This window comes from Chelonoidis abingdonii, chromosome 18, assembly GCF_003597395.2.
Source record: "Chelonoidis abingdonii isolate Lonesome George chromosome 18, CheloAbing_2.0, whole genome shotgun sequence".
Classification (NCBI taxonomy): domain Eukaryota; kingdom Metazoa; phylum Chordata; order Testudines; family Testudinidae; genus Chelonoidis; species Chelonoidis abingdonii.
In genome coordinates this window covers 19,533,671-19,553,339 of record NC_133786.1, presented here as the reverse complement: position 1 = coordinate 19,553,339, position 19,669 = coordinate 19,533,671, and the positions used below count along the sequence as shown (strand labels likewise).

At 52.6% G+C, this 19,669-nt stretch overlaps 1 protein-coding gene across 9 annotated transcripts in view; it reads right to left on the bottom strand.

Annotated features, from left to right (window-relative positions):
• Positions 1-19,669, bottom strand: part of PHLDB1 (pleckstrin homology like domain family B member 1) — a 116,630-nt gene that overhangs the window by 14,298 nt on the left and 82,663 nt on the right. For 3 of the 9 annotated variants that reach the window (XM_075073504.1, XM_075073505.1, XM_075073512.1), the window contains 8 exons: positions 18,370-18,498; positions 15,663-15,818; positions 15,129-15,239; positions 14,406-14,495; positions 6,660-6,803; positions 4,731-4,847; positions 4,317-4,419; positions 432-726 (listed from right to left, as the gene is read on the bottom strand). In XM_075073504.1, the coding sequence (XP_074929605.1) occupies positions 432-726; positions 4,317-4,419; positions 4,731-4,847; positions 6,660-6,803; positions 14,406-14,495; positions 15,129-15,239; positions 15,663-15,818; positions 18,370-18,498 (1,145 nt within the window). The remainder of the gene's footprint in view (positions 1-431; positions 727-4,316; positions 4,420-4,730; positions 4,848-6,659; positions 6,804-14,405; positions 14,496-15,128; positions 15,240-15,662; positions 15,819-18,369; positions 18,499-19,669) is intronic. The other 6 variants (XM_075073508.1, XM_075073509.1, XM_075073506.1 and 3 more) reach the window with 3 other exon arrangements.

Sequence of the window (19,669 nt, the reverse complement as noted above, 5' to 3'; positions counted from 1 at the left end):
GTGTGTGTGTGGGGGGGGTGATTCTCAGCTCAAGTAGATGCGCCTCTACCAGCTCTCATCTAGCAATTTTGCTAAAAACAGTGTTTCCACAGAAGTGGGAGCTGTGGTAGCTGCTAGCCGCCCAGAGTAAATGTCCATCAGAGACCTTAGGCACATAGGCACCTTAGGTTCATTGAGCCCCACCCAGTTCACCTCATGTAGAGGCCACTGGACACGCTTTGCTCATTACCAACCTGGCGGCCCTGTGGTGAAAGGCTTTCAGCCCCAAGCCAGCTGGCTGCTCCCTTAAGCCAGGCCAGGCATCTGGAACGTGCTGACATCTCTCCTGAACAGGGCGGATTCTCTTCACATCACCTATTGTCAGGACAGGGACCAGCCCGCCTGCATCCCTCCCCTCCGCAGGCTGCCCAGAGTGCAGGCACCCGGATTACCTGGACATGTTATCAGGCGAGCAGGCTGAATTGCCACCAGTGGAGATACTGGTTTCCATGCTGTCTGAGCTCTCCAGGCTGAGTGTGTCATAGGCGTGGTCCATGTCCTCGGCCCGGTGCCCGATGCCAGGGGGAGGATGATGATGGAGAATGGAGTGATGCATGAGCGGAGGGTAGGAAGAAGGGGGGTAGTGAGGCTGCCCGTGCAGGGCTTCCCACTGGGACTGTGCCTCAGCAGCCGCTTTCTGCTTCAGCTCCGCCAGGCGCCGCTTCTGCTCCTCAATCACCTGCTGCCCTGTACCCCAAGGGAAGAAGAACAGAGGGCAGATCACCAGGGGTAAGAAGGGGGCCTGACTGGCTACTGTAGCAATGGCCTGGGCACTGGCAGGCAGCCTTCACTTTGTGCCCAGCACCGTGACTGCCTGGGGCTCATGGCTCATACAAGACTTCTGCCATCTCTGGCCAGGAAGGCAGGAGTCTGAATTGCCCAGTGCATCCAGCTGTCATGGACTAAGTCTGCATAGCACGTGATTGGAAATACAAGCATGTGGCCATCTGTCTAAGTGTCCATGTCTACGTCCACACCTATCAGAGCACTAATGACGGTGAGCAGAGAATCTCCTATGACATCCATCCAAGTGTGAGAATATGCACCCTGCTAAGCACCGTGCGTGCCCATTCGTTTCCCAGTGCAAACATGCCCCCGTCTCCTCATGTCTACCTGTTCAGCCGAAAGGGAAGCACCACACTAAGTCTTCAGAGAACTCCCTGACCCATGACTCAAACCCCTTTACAGCCCCCTTCTTGTGGCAGCCCCTATGCAGCATTGTGGGAATGCAGAGTAAGTGGGATAGAGATAAATGTGGATTTGAACTGCAGCGGTGACAGAGTCTGAAGGCAAAAGGAATTCCCTACTGTGCATGTGAGGAGCCAGGGATAAGCCTGGTCTCTGGGCAGGATGCACACTGCGACCATGCAGCAGCCAAGGAAAAGTCGCTCACCCTGAGGAGTTGGAGACACTGCCACCACTGTGCAGCTGCAGCAGCCCTGCTGCATGGCGACTACCCAGCTCTATTTCCCATCTGGGAGCTGGCAACGAGACAGGAATAAGGCAGGTCTGACCACGGGCCACCGATGACACACCCCACTCCCATGCTGTGCTCTTGGATCACTTGGTGGATGCCCTGGAAGCTCCCAGTGTGTCTCCTCAAGGGGCTCCTCACCTTTTCTGGACCCATTTAGATGTTACCCCACTCCTCCCTCCTGCCAAAAATGCACATAGCCAGATCCAACCTTCAAGGTTCCCAGCTTGCATGGACCATCCCAGCTGGGCCTCTACCTTCCCCTGGCCTCAGACACTCAGCAGAGGCAGCAAGAGGAGGGTGCATGCCTCCGTCTGGCAGGGCTCGGCAAAGCATTCAGAGACCAGGCAGCCTGATACCAGATTTGCCAAATCCATACAACCGCTTGCGTGCTCAGTGGGGCTTTGGGAGGTGCAGCAGGGAGAGAGGGGCATGCAGGGAGAAGGACCAGGCAGCAGGTTCCTGAAGGAGCTCCAGCTTTTGGCGCTTTGCATGGCAGGCGCAGGCACTGAAAGGCGCAAACAGCTGCTGTCACTGGAGCTGCTGCTGTGGAGGAAGAGGAGGCAGACAGGGTACTGCAGAACTCATTTGACCAAAGCAGGAAAGGTGTTGGCTGACATGGTCTATGGGGGAGAAAATTGCTCAGGGCTTCCCACCAGGCTGTGCTCTCTGATGCAGGGGAAACCTGGGCTGGTCAGCACCAAGCCACCTGTCTCAGTCAGCACCAGCCCCTAATGCCAGGGGAAAACAAGCTGGTTCCCAAGTGCAAGCTAGAGATACCCTCTTTGGAATGCAGCTGGGGATGCTCTTGCGGGAAGATGTCCTGGAAGCATCTGGCCAGTTTGTCTGGCGCTGCAAGCAGATGGACTCACAGACACACTGACACCTTGGGGTTGGGTCTGTGCCTCCTCCCACCATTGGCAGATGGCATCAGGTGTCTTCTTGAACCACACAGCCATGCTGCTGCCTAAGGGGCCAATTCAGGAGTCCTGGCCTTTCCAAGTCTCTACCTGACATACTGCCTGGCTGCAAGGGCTCTCCTGGGAGTGCAATAGCTGGAGATGCACCGTATGGAGCCAGGGGTGAGGGGACAGAGGGGAAAAGCAAGAGACCATGAGAGCCACAGTATCCGTGTCCGAGCCAAACCAAATCTGGCAGGCTCCTGGCTTCTTCCTCACCTGCGCAATGCTTCTGGGCATTGCCTGTTCCCCGTGGCTGCTGCTGGGAAGGGTGCCTTTGCACAGGGTTAGCGGAGGTTTTAGTCTCATCTACACTGTTATGTCAGCCATGCTGCAGGAAGTGGCAGCCCAGCACGGTTACTGTGACAGATGGGACCTGCCACATTTCATTGTGTTGCAGGACCATGCTATTGTCTTGCCAATGAACAGATCTCAAGGGTCAGAGGGATCACAACCGAGTTGCAAGATGAAATCTGTTGGGAGCACTGCTGGGCTAGCAGCAGGATGCCCAACATGGCTGGGTCTGCCACTGATGGGAGTTCTTTCTCCGAGAATCCTGTCAAACTGCTAAGGCCTAGCTGGGCTCTCCGACAAGACAGCCTTGTGCACGTGGGTCACAGCAGCTGCTAGCAACAGCCATGCTGGAGCATGACCAGGGCGCAGCATGGACAGAGCCTGGGAATTGCCAGCTGAGCCGAACGCTTAGGGCTAGACAGGCCAATGCTGCTCATGTGCAGCAAAGCAGCATGTGACAACTCAGTGATGACATCCCTCCACCCATCTGTGAGAGTCCTGACCTCTCCCCTTCCCATGATCCTTGTGGTCTACTCCAGCTGACTTGACCACTCACATTGAAGTCATCAGATTGTCAAAAGGCCTGACGTGGAGCCTTACTCCTTCATTTCCTCTCCCCCATTAGTAGAGACCATCTCATGCTGGGCATGTTTATGGCTGCAGGGGCCAAGCATCAGCTAAGATATCTTGACTCCTGGGAAATGGGTTCAAATCCCAGCTGGACCCAGCTTTCTGAAGATGGACCCAGCTACTGCTCCAGATTCCAAAGCCAGTGGCATAGGCAGCAGCCTGACACACCCCTTGGAGTGAGAGGGGCTTATAGCAACCTAGATGATTCTGTTTCAACTGTGGCCCCCAGGTGTTCTCATCCCCCCCATCCCCTGACAAACTGATCCCCCAGCACCTGGGAGGCAGGTGCAGTACATGAGGGGAAACCATAGGCTCAGCTCAGCCTGAGTTGCAGAAGCTTGGGCATCTTTCCCCAGTGGATTTGGATTCCCCCAACCTGGGCTGGGTACTTGCTGGGAGCGAGAGATCCAGGACCATTCTCACAAAGAGACAATTTCTCTTAAGCCAACTCTCCCTCCACAGAGAGATCAGTGGGAACCCTCCCTCTCCCTCCTCCTCTCGATTGTGAGTGCCACCAGAGCCTCCTGGGTTTGTGACACACAGCCAGACTGGATCATGGCCTAGGCCTGCATCGTTCAGGAAGGCAGAGTAGTAAAAGCTCCAGGCAAAGAGGCTCTTCTGTCGCCAGCTCAGAAAGTGGGTGTTTCTCCTCCTCCTCCTGCATGAGAGAGGCCCTCAGAGTTCCCCAGGCGGGATGTCTAGTGAACCACGGCCAGCAGAAACACATAATGAGCAGAGACAGTGGTGCAGGACACAGGGCACAAGCAAGGGCAGTACCATCCTGGGAGAGGCAGAGCAACCCCAGCTCCCACAAACTACTCAGCACAGTTTGGAGCATCCCAGTAGGAGCATCTCCTTTTTCATTCCCTGGGCAGGTTGAATCCCAACCCCTGTGGGATGCCCTTGGAGCAGGTACTTACCCTTCTGCTGCAGGGCCAGCTGGCGTTTGGTCTCGATGTCCTGCAGTGTGGCTGCCAGGTTCCGTGGCAGGCTACCTGTGCCATTCTGTGGGTGCAGGGGACCCTAGGGATATGAAAAGACAAGGATGAAGAAGCCCCTGTGGGTTGGGCCCCTGTGCGATGCCCAGTCCCTGGCTTATGGGCTCAAACTGCAGTAAAGGACCTTAGTTATAAACAGTCTGGCTGATGGAGATATTAACAGATCCACCTGCTGTACTGCTGCAAAAGGGCATCAGGTCAGGGTTCCAGGCTGTCTCTCCCAACTATCTTCCTGCAGCCTAAAAGCCTGGGACCCCCAAAGTCAGTGGATTGGAACAAGCCCCGCCTTTGGGGAATGAGTGCCGATGCTGATACTGCAGCCCCCTGAGCACATACCTTTGGGGACGAGCTGCGTCCCAGCATGGCCACGCTGAGCTGCGGGGATGATGCAGGCCCGCTCTTTGTGCGTGGGAGGGTGCTGCCGGTGTCGCTGTCCATCTTAGCACGATAGACCTGGACACAAACACAGACATGACTAAAAAGGGCAGATGAAAGGCACAGCACAGGACCCTGTGGACTGGCTGAGGCTTAGGGAGAATTGATGGTTACCAGAGCCATCAGTACCCGTAACAGAGATTCATGGCATTTGAACCACTTCAGCCCTGAAAGAGGCAAAGAGAGGGGAAAGGAGCTCAAATAGCAACAGGAGGATAAAATGAGATTCTGGTCTGATGGCAGCCTGGATCTACCTGAAGGATCTGCATCTTTTCAACATATAAGACACATGTGCAGACAGCAGCTGCCTGAGGGCCCAGCTTGCTAACAGCAGTAGAGTTAACGCTAATCTCTGTTACGTCCCTCCTTCAGCCCCAGTCCCTCAGCACAGGCTCCTTCCCTACAGGATATTCCCTGATGGCTTTGCTCCATCTTGTTTGAATGTGCCCCATGCTGGCCACCTGCTGCACAGGGTACAAAATACCCAGAGCCTAGGAACATGCCCTCTCTGAGCAAACACCTGCCCTTCTGAAAACTAACTCCCACTGTTAAAGTGAGGAGAGACCCTGTTACAGTGAGATTGTGTTTCATTCAAGCTGCAGTGTCTCTGACTCACACCTGCTTTGAAAGGCTAAGACAGTCAAGTGAGAGCAAACTGGCCTCTAGGTTGCCTTACACTCTATTCCAATAGCAGAGCCTTTACCCCTGGTGAGGAGACAGGTGTCCCAACCTGGAGCAAAAGCAAGTTTTGGACTCATCAGCTGAGCTCCTGTGAGATGGACTCAGTGAGAGAGTGAGCACAGAGCCCATAAGGTTGTGTTCAGTCATCTCTCTACAAATCCGAGTACAATCGCCACAAAGATGGAATGGCACAGGTACAGATCAAAACTTTCCCAGTGCTGCTCCTCTGGTTCCTTTGCAGAGCCCCAGGCACTAAAGAAGCTTGGGAGGGTTAGCTCTCACTTCCTGGGGTCTGGTGCCTGGGACTTGTGGTACACTGAGGGGGCCTTTTACTGCGGGTACTTCTCTCCACACTCATTAATGTCATTCAACAGGTTATTGTTCCTCACCTGAGATCAAGGGCTGGTCTGGAACCCCATTAACTAAAGGGGCTGTAACCTGAACCATCAGTTCTCCAAGGGAAAATCTGCATGAGCAGCTATTGCGACAGGTCTTACACTGATAAATAATCCATTTAATTCATTCTCAGTTGGCGCTGGGGCTCACAGACTTGCTGTGGAGTAGCTAAAAGTGAACTACAAATCATTTCATTACTTTGATTCTGTGTTCTGTGGAGATGAGCCCTAAATTACACAAGACAGGGCAGGGAGTGTCTCTTTAATGTGTCTGTTAAGCACCATGTGCCAGTATGACATGGTATAAATAATGATAAATACTTTCCTGAGCTGATAATTCTCCCCCAAAATCGTCAATTGCAACATTGTGAGAGTAACAGACCCAGCCAGGCAGTGGGAAATCAAAGCAACAACCAACTTCTGGGTCAAATCCACTGCGGGTGCAAATTGGCTCCATTGATTCATGGGAGCTAAGTCAATTGACACTAGCTGGGAATCTGGGTCACACTACCTGTGTCTTTCCTCCATCCCAACGGGCTTTGGGAGGGGACTCAGAACATCTCTAGCTCGGAAACTCCCCTATTAGGTGATCAGTCTCACTAACTGGCTGAGTCCAGCTGCAGCTGGCCTTGCTGCCAACAGCCCCCTCCCCAGGCACCTCTGCGATCCCAACCCTGTAGCCTGTGAGCACCCAAAAGGTCATAACTGTCCACCCCTGCAGGGCCCGGAGATGGGAAGCGGATCGGGCAATTACCTGGAACAGCTTTCGAGAAGAGTGAGCTTTAGCAGGAAGAGGAGGAGGGGGGGAGTGAGGAGAGGCAGGGGGGGAGGCCTCGAAGCCAGCCTTGTAATCCAGGGCAGAAAGCTGCACTGGGCCCACCTGAAGCTGCTTCTCCATCTAAAGAGAGAGGGTGTGAGAGACAGGAGGGGAGGGATGGAGGACGAAACAGTGAGAGAATGAGAAACAGAGAAACCCTGCACCATCCCTGCATGCTCACACCAAGGACCTAGATGTGAGGAGACGGAAACAGAACCCAGTGCTCCCTACAGCCCACCAAGGGCCCCAACTGGCTCCGTCCCCTTCTTCTGGGAATTAAAACATGGGACCCTTCATCTGCAGCCAAACTCCAGCACTGTGCTGACAACAGCTCCAGGAACTTCCACCCCCAACCCCATTATCAAAGAGCGAGAGCAGCAGGCACTAACGTGAGCACTGGAAAGTCACTCAACCCCAGTCTGCATGGCTTACAGCGGAACCAGCTAGATGTGGCAGGAAAGCCCTGTGGGAGCCTTGTGAGTCCTCACAGGGGGGCTGAGATGAATGAAAGGCAGCGGGGGACACAGCCAGGGAGGGGATGCACAGGCACCAACACTTGCAATGGGAGCTGTGCAGACAACTACTCCTGCTAACCCTGGAGCTGCAGCAAAGCAGGGCAACAGTGCAGCAGGGTCGAGGTTGGGCTGGCTGGGATGGAGACAACGTGTTCTCAAACCCCCCTTGAATCCAGGAACGTTGGGACAGATTGTTCTGAGTAGATACCCACAGCTTGGGGCTCAAATGGCTGTCATTCCTTCCCCTTCCACTCACGGTATGCTGCAGGGCTCACAAGGGACCCAGCACACACAGGAAGATGTCAGACATCCCTGGCATAAACACAGTCCTAGGCCATGAACTCTCACCACTTATCAGTCCTCCTCCTGGGTCTGCTCCCCTTTGCTGCCAGTCCTACCTCCTCCTCCAGCTGAGTGTTGTGATGAGGGCACTGGGCAGGGCAGGGGAGCAGCACACAATTCTGCTTTGCAGTGAGAGAAGGATCCTGGGGATCCCAGCCCATCTCTCTCACCCTGCGGACTGACATGGCAGTGCGGGATGCTTGCTTGTGGGTCAGAGGCCCCAGAGCCCCACATCTGCCTTCCCTTCTGTGGCTGGACACCCCCCACCCACACAAAGAGCACCTTACCCCGGGGTGAGCCATGCTGCTCCCTCATCACAGCCAAACGAGAGCTCAACATTAAATCAGTCCTGAGGCTTTAGAGCTGGCAAGAGGGGCTGGTGTGGTGGCACTGGGGAGGGACTGCGCAGCTGGACCAGCTCTTCCTCTGACCCATGTGCATGTTCTGCACTGCGAGGGATCAGTCTCCACGGATGATTCAGCATTTGCCAAGGTTGCCCAGGCAAGCTAACATGCTGATGATGCTAGTGGTGTGTCTGTGCTGGGCATGCCTACCGCTAGGATTCAGACTCCATCCCAGGCCAGAAGGGATCTCTATTGCCTGGCTGCCTTTGTCTGGGACCCATCTCAGGCACACAGTGTGGGGTGCTGAAGCCCGAGGGGTGGCAAGAAGGAAATGCAATGGACACAAACCTCAGCAGAGATGAAGGAAGAGGAGAGAGGTGGCGCAGGAGAAGGAAGGCAGCCTGCAGACGAAGCAACTTGAGGGGCGAAGCCTGAAGTGTGATGGCCCAGTGGGGAAGCAGGAAGGTCCTGCCCTAGGTCAGCTCTGACACTGCCCAGAATCCCTGAGAGCTGGTCAACAGTCACGTACTGGGGCAGAGAGAAGCAGCAGAGTGAAAAGCGGAAACAGGACTAGAACAATGAGAGCCAGACAGGCAGAGAGGTGAGCAGGTAAGGACCTCAGCAGCCCCAAAGCCCATCCCAGGAGAGATCATTACAGTAGAAGAGTTTAACTTCCTGACAAGCTGCAGAGGCTTTTGGCTCAGCTCCACAGAGCAGCATCAGGAACAGCTGCTATTTGCATTGAGCCCAGCTGTCACCCGCTTGCCCGAAGGTCTCGCAGCACAAGACTTACAAAGGTCTCGTAAGTGGCACTTGCATAAGCTGTGCTGGGGGATTCACTTTACTTTATAATTTGGGGAGGAACTATTATTGCTCCTGGGACTGGTAAGCACCCACTTGAGCCAGAGGGAGGCCAGGCTGGCAGTGTGTGAGGTTCCCCATGCTGCTCTGCCAAGTCACCTCCATCCTTAAGTTACCTCAGTGTCGGGTTCCCGCCCCGCTCCACAGCTATGCCGATGCCTGACCTGCAGCCCCAAAGCTACTCCAGCCATCCAGCTGAGACTGTCTATGCCAAGCTGAATGGCAGTTTTGTAACAAAGATCTAATTCAACCTAAAGCTGATCCCACATATCTCACTTGCAGACCCCAGCAGCCAAATTTTGCTTAGGGGAATTCCACTGAGAACAGGGAGGGACCTTGCCCCAGGTAGCCAGCTTCAGAGGACTAAAGAATTAACTCATTCACCCCACCCCCCAGCAATGTTCCCTCTATTTTTTTACATCCATGTGCAGAATGAACTTTGATATGTGCACCAATATGGAGGTGATGTGTGGTGAGGGGCTGACGGGTTCGGGGTACGGGAGGGGGATCAGGCCTGGTGCAGGGGGTTGGGATGTGGAGGGATGAGGGGTCTGGCTGGGGATGAGGGGTTTGGGGTGCAGGAAGGGGCTCAGGGCCAGAAGGTGGTTGTGTGTGTGTGGGGGGTGCAAGCTCTGGGGGGTGGGTCCAGGGATGAGAGGCTTGGGGTGCTGGAGGGGCCTCAGGGTTGGGGCAGAGGGGTGTGGGGTGCCGGCTGCCTCGGGGCTGCGGCAGAGAGAGAGGACTCCCCCCAGCCCTCTCTCGCCACAACGGTTTGGGGCCAAGGGAGGTGCCTCTCCCTGTCTGCATGTCCCTTGATACCTGCTATGCAGCCATGCAGCTTAGAGGGGACTTAGCCCCCCAGTGCTAACTGTGAGTCTAACACACTCTATTTTACAGCATAAGAGGAGAGAGATCCGTAGTCACTAGAAATGACCATTTCAGCCTCTCTCACTAGTCAGCATGAATTCACTGCCTGTTCAGCTGCAGGCCAGGGGGCTGCACCTAGCCAAAACCAATCTGCTCCAGTAAGGAGCACTGAGGGAACTGGTGATGGCAAGATGGCTCCATCCCTTGCACCAGCCTGATCCATCTTGAGCAATAAGACAACCTTGCTCTCAGTGTCAGCTACTAGAGTACAGATTTTGCTACCCAGCCAGAAACAGTGTGAGCAAAACTCAGCATGCTCAGGAGCAGGTACCTCATTGGCTGCAGGAGGTATAGCAAGCAAGAAAGAGAGTGGAGCAGCAGCAGAGCCAACAGCAGAAGCTTTAGTGTCCTGGCCAGGGCCGTACACATTGCAGTAGAATCTGAAAACGTCAGACAGCCTCATGTACTCCTAGAAATCCATGATGGAGAAGGAGGAGAATTAGATTCATGCGCTGGTCCCCTGGCACCGAGCACAACACAGCAGTAAAGCTTCACACGTGCTGCCTAGGCGCTGCAGTGCAGCTGGCGAGGCAATTTTACATTCTGACTTCCGCTTCCATAGAGAGGCACTGCCTGTGGGGACTACAAGTCCTAGCGCTGCAGGGCAGGACTTGTCATCCCAGGAGTGCTGCTTGGCTGAGGGCAGAGCATGATGGGACTTGTAGTCTCTGAAAGTTACACCGCTGTGTAATTGGCTTTATCTTAGGCTGTCTGGCTGTCCACAGAATAGGAGCCTCCCAGCCTTCACCACCATGGTGCACACAGCCATTCGCCTTTAGGCTGCTGCTTTATTCCCACTGGCCTACAGCTTCAGAATTCCCTAGTGCCACCTGTTAGTCGCCAGCCCTCCTGTTCTCTCTCTCCTGGAACTTGGAGGACTGGGCCAACGGCACCTTAGCTGCATTTAGTGCCACCTGGTTGCAATGTGCACACCTGAGACAGTTTGAGGCAGGGAATCTGGAACTCCTTTGGCATCTGAATTAGCATCTGATCCAGAGGGATCGGTAGATGGAAAAGGATTCAGCTGGTAAGTGGGTGGGAGGAAGGACCGCATGCTGCTGCAGCATGGGGCATGGGTCACTTTCTGGTGGATTCTCTGCTTGAGGTCTTCAACCACAATTTGAGGACTTCAATAACTCGGACATAGGTTGGGGTTTTTATAGAAGTGGATGGGTAGGGTTCTGTGGCCTGCTTTGTGCAGGAGGTCAGACTAGATGATCATATTGGTCCCTTCTGACCTATGAGTCTATGAGTACTCGGCCTATAATGGAGTTTTACTGCACACACCACACAAAACATCCACATGCAACCCCACCATCAGAAGGGTCCAACATGCTTCACTCCAGCACCAAGGGGAGACAGCAGCAATGGGAAACACAGCTCTTGGGATACTGGCCCAAGGAAAGCAACTGAATTAAGAGCAATTGATGGGTAGGAATTGGAATTGGAACAAGCTGCCCCTTTACCAAGTAACACAACAAAGGGGATGGGTGGGTCAGTGCAGACACCAAGACCCATCCACAGTGCCCCCTGCTGTTGCCAGCCAGACAACGCAGGTGATGGGGTGAAGCATCTGGCATCTGTTGCCAAGCATCTTTAATAGAACAATAGAATAGCCAAGCACTGAGGTACAACCGCATCTGCTCTAACCCCTCAGACAGAGACCAACACCTACAAAATCTCCACCAAGCATTCTCAAAATTACAATACCCGCACGAGGAAATAAGGAAACAGATCAACAGAGCCAGACGTTAACTCCAGAAAAGCTCCTAACTGCGACAGAACCCAAAAAGAAACCAACAGGACTCCACTGGCCATCAATACAGCCCCAGCTAAAACCCCTCCAACGTATCATCAGGGATCTACAATCATCCTGACAAGATCCCACAGTTTCACAGGCCTCGGTGGCAGGCCATCCTTGCCACAGACAACCTGCAACCTGAAACGTATTCTCACCACAACAACTGCACACCGCACCATAGAACTCTAGCTCAGGAACCGATCCATGCAACAAACCTCGATGCAACGCTGCCCACATATCTACACCAGCGCAACCATCACAGGACCTAACCGGATCAGCCACACCATCACCGGTTCATTCACCTGCAGCCACCATGTAATATACGCCATCATATGCCAGCAATGCCCCTCTGCTATGTACATCGGCAAACTGGACAGTCCTACGGAAAAGGATAAACGGCACAAATCAGATATTAGGAAATGGCAATATACAAAAACCTGTAGGGAGAGCACTTCAACCTCCTGGCCACACTATAAGCAGACCTTAAGGGGCCATCCGCAACAAAAAAACTTCAGACCAGACTTCAAAGAGAAACTGATGAGCTTCCAGTTCATCTTGCAAATATTGACACCCTCAGCTCAGGGTTGAACAAAGACTGTGAATGGCTTGCCAACTACAGAACCGGTTTCTCCTCTCTTGGTTTTCACACTTCAACTGCTAGAACAGGGCCTCACCTTCCCTGATTGAACTAACCTCATAATCTCTAGCTTGCTTGCTAGCGTATATACACCTGCCCCTGGAAATTTCCACTACATGCATCCGACGAAGTGGGTATTCACCCACGAAAGCTCATGCTCCAAAATGTCTGTTAGTCTATAAGGTGCCACAGCATTCTCTGCTGCATTAATAGAAATGTTTGCTAAAGCCCCAAACTGTTTAGACACTGGCAGCAATTTGCAATTAAGAATCCCAACCTCTCCTGCCAGTTGGTTTGGAACCAGTTCCCAGCTCTCTCACTATTTCTAAATCAAAGACTTTGATGCTATTTAAAAAAAATAGAAAACAAACTAACAGGCAAATAGAAGAAATTAAAGGGATGTTGTTGGGGAGATTCAGGCTTGCAGTCTGCGGAATGGGAGGGAAAAACACGTACAAGGCGTTTTGTTGGGATTTAAGCCACACCTGCAGTATGGTGCCAATGCAAGTGAACCAGGAAGCCAAACTGGGTAGAAACGAGAGCTGAATGCAGCTGAACGAAGTTTAAAGAGCATCAGCTGTGAGGAGTGTTAATCGCAGGTATTTTGAAGGTGCATGAGAAATACGGGAGTGTTAATCTGATGGTGCCCTGTTAGTGAGCCTCTCCCATGCCTATCTGAGGGGGCCTAAGTCACTGATTGCAACACAAGCCAATTTAAGAGATCTGCTGGCCTGCCTGCTGACTGAATTATTGACAAGACCCTGATAGGATGGCTGCACATAGCAGTCTGGCCCCGCTCTGTGCAGGGGAGTGGAAGCAGTGAGCAAGCGAGCACATGCAGTTAGTGCCGTTACCTCTTGCATCTTGGGGTAAGAGTGGGCGCAGAAAGGACCTAAGGAAGCACTTGCCCCTAGCAGGGGATTCTGGGGCTTAGTTTCCTCTAACAGGTCATAAGGCTCTGAGATATGAAATGTTTCCTGTTGGAGGGTAAAGGTCATCAGGGCAAAGCAGGCACAGAAACAGCGAGATCAAAACAGCACAGAGGAATCCCTTCCCAACTGAACAGCATCAGGCAGAAAGCAGGGACATCGCCTAATGGAGCCTCCAGCCAGCCGATCCCTGCTGACAGAGCACTGTAACTTCATGGCACAGCCTTAGCGAAGACTTCACCTTGCAGACCATCTCAGTAGCAGGACTGAAGGCACCAGGCATCACATATCCCATGGCTGGATCGTCACAGCTCTGCCCTCGGGAGTTCTAACCACAGGAAGGAGGAAAAGGGTCTGTGGCCTCCACAGGGTAGAGCCAACCCTCCCTGGATATGCTCCTAGTCTCCACATCAACACACTCACACCTTATACCTACCTGGCTACCAATTCTAATCAGGCACATGATATGGCGGAGTCTGCGGAAGGGTCAGCCCTAGCTCACTTTGCCCCTCCTCAGAATACAGGTACTTAATAAAGTTGGTGGGGGAGGGGGTAATGGGCTAATTCCCTCCTCCCATGCTGAATGCCTCGTTATGTATCATCAGTGAGAATCCTGGGCACCTGCACAGAGCCAGTGCCACGCTCTTCCCCTGGCACATGGAACAGGGATTCGTGACATGGGACTCCAGCCCCAGCTGGTGCTTACAGTCCCCGTTGAGCAATGGGATGTACTGGGAAACGCTCCTGCAGCCATGCACTCATGGGCTACAGGATGCTAGCCAGACCCTAAGAGCACAGACTGGTCTGGGGGCTGTGGTGAGTTAGCCAAGGCCACCCCCCTTTCAGGTGTCCAAGACAACACATACCTGGGGAATGATGCTCTGCTCCCAAGACTGGATCAGGTCCCTCTCCCTATCAGTGTTTGGGGCCAAGCAGGTAAGAACCAGTCTCTAATCTCCATGGTGCATGGCATGACTAGGACACCCAGCTAACGGGAAACCCATGTGTGAAGGAACAGCTCCAAATGAGGTTAAATGCTCGTTCCATGGTGTTGATGGCTCTGCCGTTGGGAGGGTCTGTCAAAGCGATACAGGATCCCCACTGCCGTGAGAGAGAGAGAGCCCTCTCCAGCTGACAGGTGTTTTCACTGTCAGGGCACTGGGACTTCCAGGCATTTGTGCCAACAATCGCACAAATCTGAGCACTGTTTACACCTCTTGGAGGCCAGAGGCAGGGGCCCATCGAGGTAGCTGGAGCCCCAGGAAGGCATGGTACTGTGAAGGGAGGGCAGTTTTAGTGACTAATCATCCCTCTCCCCCCTAGTTACCTCTTTGAGCGCAGATGATGTTTTGAGGAAGCTCCTGCCGCCAGTAACAAGATGGTACCGTCTCTCCAGGGAGACAAGCTTCTCTTTCTCCTGAGTGCACAGTAACAAGGAGAAAAAGGGTGATAGCAAGAGAGTTAGTGGCTGTCCTGAAAAGCATCCCAAAGAGAGGCCAACAGCAGGGCAGCCACAGAAACCACTAAGGCCCTTCCTGACACCACCCGCATTGACAGAGACCCATATCGTTGAGGTTCCTGCTCAGATCCATTCTTCTCCCAGCCACAAGCAGAGGCAGCTAGTGACAGTCACCCGAGTGGCATTAGCCCAGCCCCAAGCAGAGGGGTTCTCAACCCTCTCCCTATCACTAGGTGAGCCTGGGGCAGGGTGTACAGCTGGGCTTCTAATGGGGGGCAGTGTTTGGATACAGGCCAGCTGAAAAGTTTGGGCTTAGTACCAGGTCCATCTCCATCAAGGTGGAAGGGATATGACAAGCTGTGCCAGCACAGTTGCCCTCTCCATTTCCAACAGACAATGTGTAACGTGACCCCTTTGCTGGAGAGCAGAGCCCATATGCTACATGGATTCATTTGGAGGACACAGCAATGCAGAGATGGGGTCCAGCCCCACAAGGCAGTGCACTCTGTTAGTTAGTGTGCCTGGCCTGGCACACACTACCCCAACGAACCCCTTTCCTCCTCTCCATCCAGCATGGTTCCAGGATGTTACCTTCTGCAGCAGCTGCAGCATGGTATTCTTCTCCTTGGCAAGGCGCTCAGACTCCTGGGCAGCCTGGAGCCGGATGTGATTGGCCTGGCTTTCCAATGCAGCCACCCGCTCCTTAAAGAAAATAAGGGAAGGGTGAGCTGGCACCAGGCCCTGAAGGACAGCTTGGGAAGAAGTAGCTGGTTGGGAGGGAGGGAGAAGCCTTACCAGTGGGCAGGTATTTGGAGCCCCTCTATCCATTCCCAGAACAGGCACAGAGCTGGCTTGGGGCAGAGAGAAGTGTGGGAGAGGACAGTGCTTGGGAGCCAAAGGACTGTTGTGAGCACAGAGACAGCACAGGCCCTAGGGCATTAAAGGAAGGGGCTAGGAGAGGAGCTCAGACCAGAGCAAAGCTAGGCCGGGGAGTCCTAGGCTAAGGTGGGCTGGGAGGGGATTGCAGACAAGCCAGTTTCCCCCTCACTGCAGTGGACACTTCTGGGACAAGGGAGAACCCACGCTCCATAGCCTTTGCTCAAGGGTCCAGGGCCCTCTCCTCACCTTCCTCTTGGTGATACTGCGGTGGCACTCAGCCTTGCTCTGCAGGAGCTGCTGGCTCACGGTCTCACGCTCCTCCTCCAAGCGACTCTCCTTTTCTAGCTGTTGGAACTCCAAATCCTCAAACAGCTTGGTTTCCGTCTCCAGGGCCTCTACCTCCTTCAAACACACAACCATGGATGTTCAGCTCCCTCTGAAACAGAGATACCTCCCTGGTAGCAGCACCTACCCCCACTTCCCCATGGCACACAGACGTACCAGGCAGGGACCGCTCTGACAGGAGAGCAGGTCACTGAGAAAGCAAGGGGCAAAGCTCCATTTGCTGCAGCAGAAGGGAAGCTCTACACCTTCTTGTTGCTTGTTGGGAGGCACAGGGGCAATGCACAGCTGGTGGCTCTAACTGAGCGCGTCATGGACCTCCTGGAATCGTGCCCAGCCCTGGGACCTACCCAGGCAAGGTCCTCTGCTCCACACGCACAAACTCTAGACCAGAGGTCCAGCCCAGAGAGTTCCCTGCTGACTATGGCAGCGAAAGAGAGATGATAGCTTTGGGTAGGGGATAATGTGCAGGGCCCCTGCACCATGCGACAACGGGGACTTGTGATCTGCTGGAAAGAGGGTCAGGGAAAAGCAGTCTTGGCGGGGACTCTGCAGCAGAGATTCAAACAGCATATTTGTTCCCTTACCTTTTTTTTTTTTTCCTTAAAAGTTACTTCTGTGAAAGGTGCCAGCTGGGCACTCAGTGAGCATTGATTAGTAGGGCTGTCGAGCTGGGGTTACATAAAGGTCTTTCGCTAACAGTTAGTATGGCCAATGTGCTCCAGGGATGCAACCACGTAGCCCCGAGATGGACAAGACTCCCAGGGTTTGAGCTAGATCACCTCCTGGACAGCACAGGACTGAGCCTGGGGTAAGAACCATTTGTTTTATTTCGTTTTAGATGTGGATGGCATCTCCTGGGAAGTGCAGATTCAATTCAGGGTTTATAAATCCTACAGTAACAGCAAGAGCCTTTAGTCATGTATTTTTATTTATGTTATTAACTAAACAAGGTTTTGTTTGGATGTAAACATCCCTCTGCAACTCTTGCAAATCCAACAGAAGCTGGGGCACAGGAACTCGAAAAAGAAACTGATCAGGCTAGCTTTGCTGTGTAGGAAGCAAGAGACAAAACACTGCCTTGGGGAAACAGTGCATCTGATGTTTAAAATCCTTTACATTCCAGTCACTCTGGCTGTTAGTAACAAGCTGCAGAAGTTAGGGTTAGGTTTTAGCTTGGTTAGGATTTTTGCATTTTATTTAAAATACCTATTTTTCAGCCTGACCGTGCCCCATTTCAGTGAAGAATTTTTCCACGGAAATCCTTTAACATCTATTTAGTGGAAATGGCCTGTTCAGTGTCAATGGGGAGACATTGGTTTCCTGCTCTCTCTCTCTCTACATGTCACTCAGTGCATCAGACATCTCCTGAGTTCCATTTTAAACGGGACATAGGTTTTCAGGCTGGGATTAGCTGTGACTCCTGCGGGGACCAGGAAAAATGCTTTCATTTATTGCACTGAAAGAGTCTGGCATAATAAACGGACAATATTCCATTCCTAGGCTCTCCTGGAAAATCCCAGCTAATTAGGAAAAAATGCCGCAGCACTGCGATATTGACATTATCTGGCCTGGATGGCATACAGACATGTTCATAGGAAACTGTAGAAAACTGATACAGAGTTTAGTCTCCTGAGGCTTGCAGGCCTCTCCTTTCACAGAGGCTGGATTAAGGCTAAAGTGGTGTCCAGTATCAGTGCGGCACCCAGGGGCTGGCTGCACCCGCATTTGCAATAGGCCTCTTCCAGCTCTACCAATGCCAAGGATCCTTGCTGCACTGCAGTTCAAGGGGAAGAGCGAGAGTTTCCCTTGGCAGGTCCAGTCTAAGTAATCAGGCCTGAGGTCTCTGAAATAGACATTCATTCCTTTGCACCTTTTGCAGACTCCTCTGCAGGAACTGCCCGAACAGAAACCCCACCTTACATCTCTTCGCCTCCAGCCACATAGGAGTCGTCCCTGGCTGAGGTAGGTGCTCAGGAGCAGCACCTAGATGGAGAATTTAACTCATGGAGACAAGTGTTGGGTGGTTGCCCATTTTCCACACTTGATAGGAGTCTCCAGTCAAAATCAGAGCTGGCCAAGCAGCCAAATCGCTGGTTTCTGCTGGCAGGTGGGGGAAAGATGGGACTGAATTCACATCTGGGGACAGGCGGATTTGCTCCAGTGCTCAGAATTCCCCCTCCAGGCATTAATACAAGGGGGGTGGGGCGTTTGCAGCACTTGCCACATTAGCATCCCCCAGAGAACAGCAGCAGTGACCAGAGAAGCGGCTGGTGGAAAAGGACGAGAGCACTAGGGAAAGAAACGTGCCTCCTCCTCACTTGCTGGCGAGAGGCTGCCGTAAGGTGTTATGGCATTCGGAGACAAGGACATGTGGAACAGTATCAACAGCAGAGGAGAGTCGTTCTGCAAGCTGCTGGGGCCAGGCTACATCCTGGGTGGTAAACTTACCAATACCATGGCACCTGGATGCCAGCCTCCTCCAGCCCTTGGTGTACTGCATTCAGTTTGGCACATGGTACCAGTCGAGTGCTGGCTCAGGTTGGAGCTGTGGGCATGGAGGTGAGGGGGAGTGGGCAGTGATCCAGGAAGGTGGGGGTTAAACACTGACCCTTCTCATCTGGTCCTGTAACTGCTCCCGCATTGACTCAGGGCAGTTATCAAGCTGGCTCTTCGACTCATTGTAAAGCGCCTGCAGTTTCTCTAGCTCCTTCCTTTCAGCATCAACCTTTGCCCTTTCCTGAATCAGGGAAAAAAACAAAAACAAAACAAAAAAAAGAGAGAAAACACACTTCTCAAATCTGCGCCATGCAGAAGCTGGAGAATTAGATAGTGGCTCAAACCAGAGAGAGAAGGGGGATGGGGAGGGGTATGTCAAAGAGGCGTTTTCCAAAAGATTTAAAAAGCAAAAGCATTTGGCATCCACGGCTGGATTGGATTAGAACAGTTATTGCTCAAGACTGGACCTCAGTCTCATGTCTCAAGGCAAAAGCTTTACAAAAAGCACATACCAGGCCCCTCTAGTTCTTGAGCAGATTACTGTTAACACAGCTTCATCATCAGGGATGATGTCAGCACAGCACTGGGAATGGCTTTGTCAATGAGGTGTCCTGCACAGCCTGTCATCAGAGGCATTTTCGTAGGCCTTACATTTTGTTTTAAGTAAGTCTCAGGAACATCATTTTATAACAGATATTTTGAATCCAGGACATCATCAAATAATTATAAAGCAGGTCAAATGTAGAGACTACACTACCAGTCAAATGTCCTGTTTCGTAGACAGGGATGTCCTGGCATTCTGGTTTCCTTATGTACAACATGAAAAACGAGAGACTAAGATCCAATCTCTTCTCAGTTAATACACGTTAACACCCTGGGTCCTCAGGAACATTTCAGGTTTTATTTAAGTGAGTTAGTGACAGAGAAGATATAAAGAGGAGGACACTTGTCGCTGGCCTAAAGAGAAGAAGAAATAGGTTCACCACCCCACTCTTCCACCCAGTTTAAATACGTAGTTGGCTTCAGTCCTGCATCAACATGCTGGATTTCCAGAGAAGCTGAGCCCCCTGCAGTTCCTAGGGTTGTTTTGGGGGTTCTGCCAGCATAAAAAATGATGATACAAATCCACCGTTCATGTGCCCAGGAACCCTGGATTAACAAAGTAATGCACTGTAACCAGTGACACCAGCACTTTGGTTTCAAGACATCCAGGGGATTTTATACTTATTTTACAGGTCGGGAAACTGAGGCAGACAGCCAGCAAGTGATCTGCTTGATGTCACACAGTGAGACAGTTGGAGAACCAGGAAACTCTTGACTTCTTCTTCGAGTGGTTGCTCATATGCATTCCATTTAGGTGTGTGCGCGCCGCGTGCACAGCCGTCGGAGAAACTTTTTACCCTAGCAACACT